Genomic DNA, 12,371 nt, shown 5'->3' on the forward strand with positions numbered 1-12,371 from the left:
ATAAACACAAAAGGTTAAAGATCACTACTCTAGAGCACTGTGGTGACTACAGAAAGGGCCTGGTACCCTAAGGGCCAGAATCTCAAGTTTGCCATGTCGAACAAGACTAAACATCTGCCAAGAATTCCTGGTCATAGATGCGAAAGAATTGGACTTGAAAAATATATCCCCTCAGCTGGGTGCAGTGGCTCATGCCTATAACCCCAGCACTTTGGGAGGCCGAGGCGGGTGGATCACCTGAGGTCAGGAGTTTGAGACCAGCCTGACCAACATGGAGAAACCCCATCTCTACTAAAAATGCAAAAAATTAGCCGGGCGTAGTGGCGCATGCTTGTAATCCCAGCTACTTGGGGGGCTGAGGCAAGAGAATCACTTGAACCCAGGAGGCGGAGGTTGCAGTGAGCCGATCGCGCCATTGCACTCCAGCCTGGGCGACAAGAGCAAAACTCTGTCTCAAAAAACAAAAATCTCCCCTCAATACTGACCAAAGACATACCAATTAAAATAACCATCAGATAGCCAATCTGTTTGTCCCACTCTCTACTCAGGTAGCTCCATGCTACTAAAGGGCTTTTAACAATCTGACTTCAATACACCTTTCTTGTTTTCTTTATTTGTTTGTTTGTTTTTTGTGTGGGTTTTTTTTGTTTTGTTTTTTTGTGTTTTTTTTTTGAGACAGAATCTCAACCTGTGGCCCAGGCTGGAGTGAAGTGGCATGATCTCGGCTCACTGCAACTTCAGCCTCCCAGGTTCAAGCAATTCTCCTGCTTCAGCCTCCCAAGTAGGTGGGATTACAGGCACACACCACCATGCCCGGCTAATTTTTGTGTTTTTAGTAAAGATGGGGTTTCACCACATTGGCCAAGGTGGTCTCAAACTACTGACCTCAGGTGATCCGCCCGCCTCGGCCTCCTAAACTGCTGGGATTACAGATGTGAGCCACCGCACCCTGCCTCAATATACCTTTCTAATCTCATTTTCTGCTACTTTCTCCCACTTCATGTTCTGGCTCCTCATATTTTTCTAAACAGATCATTGTCCCTCACAGCTCATGCGTTCATGCTTGCTTGTCACTCTCTCAGTCAGTGCAGAATTCAGCAATCATGGTGCGAACTCTTTGGGCCAGAGCCTATCCCAAGCCTTTCTAGAGGCTCTAAACAGCGTGGAGAACTCCAAGGACAGTCATGCGCTGCATAATAGCATTTCAGTCAACAATGGACCGCCTATACAACAGTGGTCCCATAAGATTATAACGGAACTGAAAAATTCCTATCACCTAGTGACATTATAATGTCATATTGCAATCCATTAGTCACATGTTTGTGGCGATGCTGGTATAAACAGACATACTGCCCTGCCAGTCGCATAAAAGCATTGCACATAGAATTTTATATAGTACATAATATTTGATAGTGATAACAAATGACTCTTACTGGTTTATGTATTGAATATATATATGTATATATACATATATATTTTTTCTTTTCTTTTTAAGACAGAGTCTTGCTCTGTTGCCCAGGTTGGAGTGCAGTGATACCATCTTGGCTCACTTCAGCCTCTGCCTCCCAGGTTCAAGCGATTCTCCTGCCTCAGCCTCTCAAGTAGCTGGGATTACAGGTGCATGCCACCACACCAGCTAATTTTTGTATTTTTGGTAGAGTTGGGGTTTCACCATGTTGGCCAGGCTGGTCTCGAACCCCTGACCTCAAGTGATCTGCCCAACTTGGCCTCCCAAAGTGCTAGGATTATAAGCGTGAGCCCCTGCACCCAGTCTTTTATCATTATTTTAGACTGTACTACTTATTAACAAAAAAAAGTTAACTGTAAAACAGTCTCAGGCAGGTCCTTCAGGATGTATTCCAGAAGAAGGCATTGTTATCATAGGAGATGGCAGCTCCATGCATGTGATTGCTCCTGAAGACCTTCCAGTGGTACAAGATAACAGAAATTGGAAAACAGTGATATTGACGATCCTGACCCTATGTGGGCCTCGGCTAATGTGTGTGTTTGTGTTTTACTTTTTAACAAAAAATGTGTGAAAAGTAGAAACAAAGACAATTTTTTAAATAGAACAAAGCTTATAGAATAAGGATATAAAGAAAGAAAATGTTTTTGTACAGCCATACCATGTGTTTGTTTATTTATTTATTTATTTATTTTTGAGATGGAGTCTTACTCTGTCGCCCAGGCTGGAGTGCAGTGGCACAATCTCGGCTCACTGCAAGCACCGCCTCCCGGGTTCACACCATTCTCCTGTCTCAGCCTCCCAAGTAGCTGGGACCACAGGCGCCCACCACCACACCCGACTTTTTGTATTTTTAGTAGAGATGGGGTTTCACCATGTTGGCCAGGATGGTCTCGATCTCTTGACCTCGTGACCCACCCGCCTCAGCCTCCCAAAGTGCTGGGATTACAGGTGTGAGCCAACACACCCGGCCATGTTTATGTTTTAAGCTAAGTGTTATTACAAAAGTCAAAAAAGATTTTAAAAATTAAAAAGTTTATAAAGCAAAAAAATTTACAGTTAAGGTTCAGTTAATTTATTATTGAGAAAGAAAAATAAATTTAGTGTAGCTTAAGTATACAGTGTTTATAAAGTTTGTGAAAATAAAGTTTTAAAGTTGTTGGATCTTTAAAAATACTTTAAGTCACCAGGTGCAGTGGCTCATGCCTGCAATCCCAGTACTTTGGGAGGCCGAGGTGGGCAGATCACGAAGTCAAGAGATCAAGACCATCCTGGCCAACATGGTGAAACCCCATCTCTACTAAAAATACAAAAATTAGCTGGGTGTGGTGGCACGCACCTGTGGTCCCAGCTACTCCGGAGGCTGAGGCAAGAGAATTGCTTGAACCCAGGAGGCGGAGGTTGCAGTGAGCCGAGATCACACCACTGCATTCCAGCCTGGCAAAAGAGTGAGACTCCGTCTCAAAAAATATATATATTTTTTTTTAAGTCTTGGCCAGGCATGGTGGCTCACATGTGTAATCCTAGCACTTTGGGAGGCCGAAGTGGGCAAATCACTTGTGGTCAGGAGTTCAAGACCAGCCTGGCCAACATATTGAAACCCTGTATCTACTAAAAATATAAAAATTACCTGGGCATGGTGGCACACGCCTGTAATCCCAGCTACTCGGGAGGCTGAGGCAGGAGAGTTGCTGAAACCCGGGAGGCGGAGGGTTGCAGTTAGCCAAAATCACGCCACTGCACTCCAGTCTGGGAGACAGAGCAAGACTCTGTCTGGAAAAAAAAAAAAAAAAAAAAAAAATTTAAGTCTTGAGAGGCATTTGCCAGTGATCTGAGTCATGTAGTATATAGTTACAATTTTTGTTTTTTAGATTATAGATTGACTTTATTGTTCTTGTTTTGTGAATGACTAGGAGAGACTAGAGACCAGATTTTTCTCTTAATTATTGATAGTTATTATAGATTAATTGTCTCTTTTATGGTCTTATATCTAACTTACTTCAGATGGCACAAATGACCCCATGACTGTTAGATCTTCAGTGTAAGATATTCTATATACCTTCCCTTTCCACGCGAAAAAAGTCCACCTTGACTCATCAAATCGTTATAATTATAGTAGTTTACATTAATGTCTTATTGTAGTGTACAGTAATGTATACTACTAGGCCTTCATATTCAGTCACCCCTCACTCATGACTCACCCAGAGCAACTTGCAGTCCTGCAAGCTTCATTCATTAAGTGAGCTATGCTGGTGTACCATTTTTTATCTTTTGTATGGTATTTTTACTGTACCTTCTCAATGTTTAGATGTACACATTCTTACCATTGTATTACAATTACCTACTGTATTCAGGACAGTAACATGCTGTACAGGTTTGCAGCCTAGCAGCTATAGGCTGTACCACAGAGGTTTCTAATCTTTCGGCTTCCCTGGGCCACATTGGAAGAAGAATTGTCTTGGGCCACACGTAAAATACACTAACACTAACGATAGCTGATGAGCTTAAAAAAAGAAAGAAAATCACCAGGAAATCTCGTAATGCTTTTTAAGTTGATGAATTTGTGTTGGGCAGCTTTCAAAGCTGTCCTGGGCCACATGCGGCCCGCGGGCCACGGGTTGGACAAGCTTGCTGTACCACGTCATCTAGGTATGCAGTAGGCAATACCATCTAGTTTTGCGTAAGTGCACTCTATGATGTTCATACAATGATGAAATTCCCAAACGATGTTCATCTCAGAATGTATTCCTGTCATTAAGTGACACACAACTGTATTGAGAAATTTATCCTAAGGAATATCATAAGTATTTCTAAATATCCTATTCTGAAGAAACAAGGTAGCGGAGAGCAGGCAAAGGGATGATGTTGTCTAGAAATTTCTTGATGAACTAGATTCTAGCTGCAAAAACACGGAATTTATATGACTGAAGTTTCAGATATTAAGCCCAGTGGATTTTGTTTGTGTATTCAGGTATGGCTTTGTGCTGATGGCCTTACTCTGCTTTCCCCCATCTGAATGGAAGAGTCATTTGCCTGCCTTCTGCCTTTTTTCTCTCTACTCCAGGAGCTTTGCAACCAGTAGGGGCTCAGAATGACCGAACTTGGAGCAAAGTATGTGGACAAGGTGTCTTGTCTATGCAGCAGGATGTTAAAATGAGACTCTTTCAATCCTGAGTGTCAGCTGTGGCACCAAAGCTGAAAACAATAGAACTATTTTAAGGCAAAGCCTTAGATCAAGTTGGAAGACCAACAGCCTTCCAAAGAAGGTTGTGGAAACACCAGTTCTGCCAGCTAATCAGCTCATGACCCACTTTGAGAGTGCACAGGAGAGGCTTGGAGACTGATTGCAGAAATGGGAGAGGATTTAGAGAATTCTTCCCAGTGCTGCCCGTGTGTGCTTCAAGGGGCCTCCAGAGAACCATTCTGAGATACTGATATATGTCCCCTAGAGTTTGGGGAACATAAGGACTTGTTCTTCCTTCATGTCTGAAAAAGTAAGTCTGTTCGGCAAAAGGGGCCCAACCCAGACCCTAAGAGAGGGTTCTTGGATCTTGTGCCAGAAAGAATTTGGGTAAGTTCATAAAGTGAAAGCAAGCTCATTAGAGAAGTAAAGAAACAGAAGAATGGCTACTCCATAAACAGAGCAGAGTATGAGGTGCTTGACTAAGTACACTTACAGTTAATTTTTGATTATATGTTAAATAAGGAGTGGATTATTCATGAGTTTTCCAGGAAAGGGACAGGGATTTCCTGGAATCGAGCGTTCCTCCCTTTTTTTTTTTTTTTTTGAGACGGAGTTTCGCTCTTGTTGCCCAGGCTGGAGTGCAAAGGCATGATCTTGGCTCACCGCAACCTCAGCCTCCTGGGTTCAAGCAATTCTCCTGCCTCAGCCTCCAGAGTAGCTGGGATTACAGGTGTGTACCACCATACCCGGCTAATTTTGTATTTTTAATAGAGACAGGGTTTCTCCATGTTGGTCAGGCTGGTCTCAACTCTCAACCTCAGGTGATCTGCCCGCCTCAGCCTCCCAAAGTGCTGGGATTACAGGTGTGAGCCACAACGCCCAGCCCCTCCCACTTTTAGACCATATAGGGTAATTTCTGGGCGTGACCATGGCATTTGTGAACTGTCGTGGCACTGGTAGGAGTGTCTTTCAGCATGCTACTGCATTATAATCTGTGTATAATGAGCAGTGAGGATGACTAGAGGTTGCTTTCATCACCATCTTGGATTTGGCAGGTCTTGGCCAGCTTCATCATTGCATCCTATTGTATCCGCAGGGTCTTTATGACCTGTATCTTGTCCTGCTGACCTCCTGTCTCATCCTGTGACTAAGAATACCTAACCTCCTGGGAATGCAGCCCAGCAGGTCTCATCTTTATTTTAGCCATCCCCTATTCAAGATGGAGTCGTTCTGGTTCGAACACCTCTGACAGTCTGTGAGCCAAAGGCTGAGTGAGAACAGTGTGTGGCATGAGAGGAGAAGGACCTATCCTGGGAAGGCCTGGACTTGCAAGTTTCTGAGGGACAAAGATGAATGTTTTGTGTGGACCAGCTATGGATTCCACAACAAGACCGTCTTGAAATAGTGGAGGACTAAGAGGATCACGTGGAGGGGCAAGGTGATCCAAACAAGTGTTCCCTGAGGCGTCCACTTCGGGAAGCTGGAGATTCAAAGGGGAAGAGCCTTCACTCGACCAGCCAGAGGAGGTGTCTCTTCTCTCCGGGAACAACAGCAACCCCCAAAAGTGTTCCGTAAGAGAAGATCCCAGCATTTGACATGAAACAACTAAAAGATAAAGGTGCCAGATTATAACTGGGCAAGTCAAGACGTTTTCTTCCCTGCCTGGGGTTGGGTTACCCAGAAGCAGACTGTGAGATGAGGATACTGTACAAGGGCTTCAGTGCTCCCAAGAGAAACCCATGGGGTGAGGGAGAAGCCAGAAAGGAAAGGGGAAAGAGCTGAGAAGAGTTGCAGTCTCGGGCAGAATTCCACAAAGGGGAGCTTGAGCCTGATCCTGTGTGGGTGCTCCAGAATGGAAGTTCCTCCCCAGAGTTTGTTCTTGGCCTGGGGCAAGGTTGATCAGTCAATTCCCAGGCAGCTCTGGCCCTCTATGCCTTCAGGCACAGTAGCACCAGTAGGAGGGCAACCTTCGAAGAGAGTAGTCTTTCCAGGCTGGGCATGGTGGCTCACACCTGTAATCCCAGCACTTCGGTAGGCCGAGGTGTGAAGATCACCTGAGGTTAGGAGTTCGAGCCCAGCCAACATGGGGAAACCCATCTCTACTAAGATACAAAAATTAGCTGGGCGTGGCGGCAGGTGCCTGTAATCTCAGCTACTCAGGAGACTGAGGCAGGAGAATCACTTGAACCTGGGAAGCAGGGGTTGCAGTGAGCCGAGATTATGCCACTGCAAGACTCCGTCTCCAAAAAAAAAAAAAGAATAAAGTCTTCCCTTGGTATCTGCGGATTGGTTCCAGGATCCCCACAGATACTAAAACCCTCAGATGCTCAAGTCCCTTATATAAAAGGGCACAGTATGTACATATAACCTATGCACATCCCCCATACACTTTAAATCATCTGTAGATTACCTATACTGTAACACCTAATACAATGTAAATGCTATGTAAAATTGATTGAGACCTGTCTTAGATACTTTTGGGTTCATATTACAAAAGAGATTTCATCAAAAAGACCAAAGCCCGTGTCCTCATCAGACGCCTCAGATTCTCTTTGCTTCCACTTACTTCTCAGCAGTGGTGCAGGGGGCAGGACCTCCTACAGGTGCAGTACCACCTCCTAGAGCAGGTCCTCCAGCCCCTGCATTGCAGATGAGGCTCCCGATGTTGACATTGGCCTGGGCCTTTGCCAACAAGCCAGGCGAAAAACGTTCCACATTTACACCAGCTGCTTTCCTGAGCGCCTTGGTCTTATGCTCTGTGATGGTCACCTCATCATCATTGTGCAGCATGAGGTCCAGGTAGATGATGCAGCTGAGCTTGGAGACAGAAGCCATAATGCCACAAGTGTGGAGTGGGCCCTGCTGGCACATTGCTGGTCACCAGATGAAGTGAGGGCCTCACCCCAACACAGCCTTAGCTTCCTCAGAAAGACTGAGCACCTTGGCCACAGCTGGAGAAAGGAGGTGTTGTGTGTTTTGTTTTGTTTTGTTTTGTTTTTTGAGACAGAATTTCGCTCTGGTTGCCCAGGCTGGAGTGCAATGGCACGATCTCTGCTCGCCACAACCTCCACCTCCCGGGTTTAAGCCATTCTCCTACCTCAGCCTCCCAAGTAGCTGGGATTACAGGCATGCACCACCATGCCGGCTAATTTTTTGTGTTTTTAGTAGAGACAGGGTTTCTCCATGTTGGTCAGGCTGGTTTCGAATTCCCCACCTCAGGTGATCCACCCACCTCAGCCTCCCAAAGTGCTGGGATTACAGGTGTGAGCCACCGCACTGGGCCAGGAGGTGTATTTTTTAATTTGTATTTTTTATTGTTGTATTGTTGCTGTCTTTTCAGTATTTTTTATCTGTGGGTGGAGTCAGATCCTGTGGGTGAAGAGGGCTGACTGTAGTTGGTATGGGCCATTAGAAAGGAGAGCATCTGAGGCCGGGCTTGGTGGCTCACACCTGTAATCCCAACACTTTGGGAGGCCGAGGCAGGCGGATCCCGAGGTCAGGAGATCGAGACCATCCTGGCTAACACGGTGAAACCCCATCTCTTCTAAAAATACCAAAAAAATTAGCCAGGTGTGGTGGCAGGCGCCTGTTGTCCCAGCTACTCGGGAGGCTGAGGCAGGAGAATGGCGTGAACCCGGGAGGCGGAGCTTGCAGTGAGCAGAGATCGCGCTACTGCACTCCAACCTGGGTGACAGAGTGAGATTCCATCTCAAAAAAAAAAAAAAAAAAAAGAAAGGAGGGAACCTGAAAGCCAGGGAAGGAGGAATTTATAAACAGGGATCTGGGTGGAGCATTAACAGTGTCTGTTACAGATCATGCCATGCACTGCTCAGGTCTCCTCACATCAGGTCTCCTCACATCTTACATTAATTTCATTCTGTCACAATTTCTAGCACAAAACTTAGAGGAGGAGGGTAGAGGGATGAGCTTCAGCCCCCGTTGCTGCAGTGGTCTCAAGGCTATACATAATCATATTCATCATCTTCCTCTCTGAGTGTTCTAGGTTCCTCACACCCTTGACTTAACACTTCTGCTGTTCTTGATGGCTTGTCTTGTAGGATGTCCCACACCTTCATCCTGAGGGATGTGAGGCTCGGGATCCTCATGCCCTTATCCAGCTGGGATTGCTGTAATTGGCCATTCACCATTACAACCATCGTGGGAGCCAGGTGCAATGGCTCACACCTACAATCCTACTGCTTTTGGGGACCGAGGTGGGAGGATTACTTGAACCCAGAAGTTTGAGACCAGCCTAGGCAATATGGTGAGACCTGCTCCCTACAAAAAAATTTTAAAATTAGCTGGGCATGTGCCTATAGTCCTAGCTACTTGGGAGAGTGAAGTGGGAGGATCGCTTGAGCCCAGGAGTTTGAGGCTGCAGTGAGTTATGATTGCACAATTGCACTCCAGCCTGGGCAACAGAGTGAGACCCTCTCTTAAAAAACAGACAAGGCCGGGTGCGGTGGCTCACGCCTATAATCCCAGCACTTTGGGAGTCCGAGGAGGGCGGATCACGAGGTTGGGAGATCAAGACCATCCTGGCTAACACGATGAAACCCCGTCTGTACTAAAAATACAAAAAATTAGCCGGGCGTGGTGGCGGGCACCTGTAGTCCCAGTTACTCGGGAGGCTGAGGCAGGAGAATGGCATGAACCCGGGAGGCGGAGCTTGCAGTGAGCCGAGATGGCGCCACTGCACTCCAGCCTGGGCGACAAAGCGAGACTCTGTCTCAAAAATAATAATAATAATAAAATAAAATAATAAAAATAAAAATAAAAAACAGACAAAACCGCCATGGGAGTACTAGGCTCATGAAGGCTAGTACCACTAAGGGAACATACCTTTACCTCAGTCCCAACTTCACTCATAGCCCCACTTCAGCTTTTATAACGATGTATCTAATCCACCTGGGCTTCTCTATGAGAACCTTCTGTTCCATTTCTGCCTCATTTCCCTTCAGCAGTCTCCATGTATGTATTGATTTTCTATCACTACTGCAACAAATTACCTAGAACTTGGTGGCTTCAAACAACAGAAATTGGCCAGGTGCAGTGGCTCACTTCTGTAATCCCAGCACTTTGGGAGGCCAAGGTGGGCAGATCACTAGGTCAGGAGATCAAGACCAGCCTGGCCAACATAGTGAAAACCCATCTCCACTAAAAATACAAAAATTAAGCCGGGCGCGGTGGCTCACGCCTGTAATCCCAGCACTTTGGGAGGCCGAGGCGGGCGGATCATGAAGTCAGGAGATCAAGACCATCCTGGCTAACACGGTGAAACCCCGTCTGTACTAAAAATACAAAAAATTAGCCAGGCGTGGTGGCGGGCGCCTGTAATCCCAGCTACTTTGGAGGCTGAGGCAGGAGAATGGCATAAACCCAGGAGGCGGAGCTTGCAGTAAGTCGAGATTGCACCACTGCACTCCAGCCTGGGCAACAGAGTGAGACTCCGTCTCAAAAAAAAAATACAAAAATTAAAATTAACTAGATGTGGTGGCGCATGCCTGTAGTCCCAGCTACTCGGGAAGCTGAGGCAGGAGAATCACTTGAACCCAGGAAGCAGAGGATGCAGTGAGCCAAGATCTCACCACTGCACTCAAGCCTGGGTGACACAGTGAGACCCCATTTCAAAAAACAACAGCAGAAATGTACTGTCTGGAGACCAGAAGTCTGAAATCAAGGTGTGGGCAGGGCCATACTCCCTCCAAGGGTTCTAAGGGAAAGTCCTTGCATCTTTTTTTTTTTCTTTTTTTTTTTTCTTTTTTGAGACTGAGTCTCACTCTGTCACCCAGGCTGGCCATGCAGTGGTGCGATTTCGGCTCACTGCAACCTCCAACTTCTAGGTTCAGACAATTCTCCTGTCTCAGCCTCCCGAGAAGCTAGAACTACACGCATGCATCACCACACCCGGCTAATTTTTGTATTTTTAGTAGAGATGGGAGTTTCGCCATGTTGGCCAGAATGGTCTCAAACTCCTGGCCTCAGATGATCCACCCGCCTCAGCCTCCAAAAGTGCTGGGATTACAGGCGTGAGCCACCACTCCCGCCCTTCTTTTCTTTTTTTAAATTGTGATAAAATACATATCACATTTATCATTGTAACCATTTTCAAGTGTACAGCTCACTGGCATTAAGTATATTCACATTGTTGTGCAACCATCACCACCACCCATCTCCAACACTTTCTTCATTTTCCCAAACAGAAACTTTGTGCCCATCAAACAATAACTCCCCATTTCCGTCTCCATCCCCTACGCACTCCCAAATTCTGGCAAGTACCATTCTGTCTCTATGAATTTGACTAGTCTAGGTATCTCATTAAGTGGAATCATACATCATTTGTCCTTTGGTGACTGGCTTATGTCACTTAGCATAATATCCTCACGGTCCATTCATGTTGTAGCATGTTTGAGACAGGGTCTCACTCTGTTGCCCAGGCTGGAGTGCAGTGGTGTGATCTCAGCTCACTGCAACCTCCACCTCCTGGGCTCAAGCGATCCTCCCACTTTAGCCTCCCAAGTAGCTGGGGCTACCATCACACCCCACCATGCCCAGCCAATTTTTGTAGAGATGGGATTTCATCATGTTGCCCAGGCTGTTCTTGAACTCCCAGGCTCAAGCAATCCACCCACCTCAGCCTCCAAAAGTGCTGGGATTACAGGTGTGAGACACCACACCTCGCCAGAATTTCCTTTCTTCTTAAAGACTGAACAGTATTTCATTGGCTCGACCTGCCACATTTTGTCTATCTGTTATCCATCAATGGACACTTGGGTTGCTTCCCCCTTTTGGCTATTGTGGATAATGCTGCTATGAACATGGGTGTACAAACATCTCTTTGAATCCCTACTTCCAAGAGAATCACTTCAACCCAGGAAGTGCAGGTTGCTGTGAGCTGAGATCGTGCCACTGCACTCCAACCAGGGCAACAGAGCAAGACTCCCTCTCAAAAAAAAAAAAAAAAAAAAAAAAAGAATTAACATTGTAACATTTCACCTAAAACATAGACACCCTGCAACTGTATGTATCCATTTATCCTTTCCCATCTTTTATGCCATAGATGTCGTATGTATTATGTTTACATACATTGTAAACCTCAGAAGACAAAGTTATACTTTTTGCTTTAAACTGTATTGAAAAGAAAAAATTGTCTTTTATGTTTACCCAGTTGTTTACCATTTTCAATGCTCTATTCTTTCCTGAATATCCGATTTTCCATCTGGTATCATTTCCTTTCATCCTGAAGAACTTCCTGTAGCATTTTTTGCAATGCATTACTGCTGGCAGTGTATTCTTTTGTTTTTCTTTTATATGAAACAGTCTTTATTTTGTTATCCTTCTTGAAGGATACTTTAGCTGGATTTAGAAGTTTTTCTTTCAACACTTTATAGATGATGGTCTTCTGTTGTATGCATTTCCTGGGCTACCATAAGAAATTACCACAGGCCAGGCGTGGTGGCTCACGCCTGTAATCCCAGCAATTTGGGAGACCAAGGCGTGTGGATCACAAGGTCAGGAGTTCAAGACCAGCCTGGTGAAACCCCATCTCTACCAAAAATACAAAAAATTAGCCCGGCCTGGTGGCAGGCGCCTGTAATCCCAGTTACTCGGGAGGCTGAGGCAGAGAATTGCTTGAACCTGGGAGGCAGAGGTTGCAGTGAGCCAAGATCGTGCCACTGCACTCCAGCCTGGGTGACAGAGCGAGACTCCATCTCAAATAAA

The 12,371-nt window shown here is 45.7% G+C and overlaps 1 protein-coding gene across 1 annotated transcript; it reads right to left on the reverse strand.

The window, feature by feature from the left end:
- Positions 1-7,135: 7,135 nt before the first annotated feature.
- On the reverse strand, positions 7,136-7,578 carry LOC100613604 (large ribosomal subunit protein P1-like). Its single transcript, XM_054684773.2, has one exon. It carries the CDS (start codon positions 7,518-7,520, stop codon positions 7,212-7,214), a length of 309 nt encoding a protein of 102 aa, XP_054540748.1. The 5' UTR covers positions 7,521-7,578; the 3' UTR covers positions 7,136-7,211.
- Between the last annotated feature and the right edge of the window lie 4,793 nt (positions 7,579-12,371).

Source organism: Pan troglodytes, chromosome 4 (genome assembly GCF_028858775.2).
Source record: "Pan troglodytes isolate AG18354 chromosome 4, NHGRI_mPanTro3-v2.0_pri, whole genome shotgun sequence".
In the NCBI taxonomy this organism is placed as follows: domain Eukaryota; kingdom Metazoa; phylum Chordata; class Mammalia; order Primates; family Hominidae; genus Pan; species Pan troglodytes.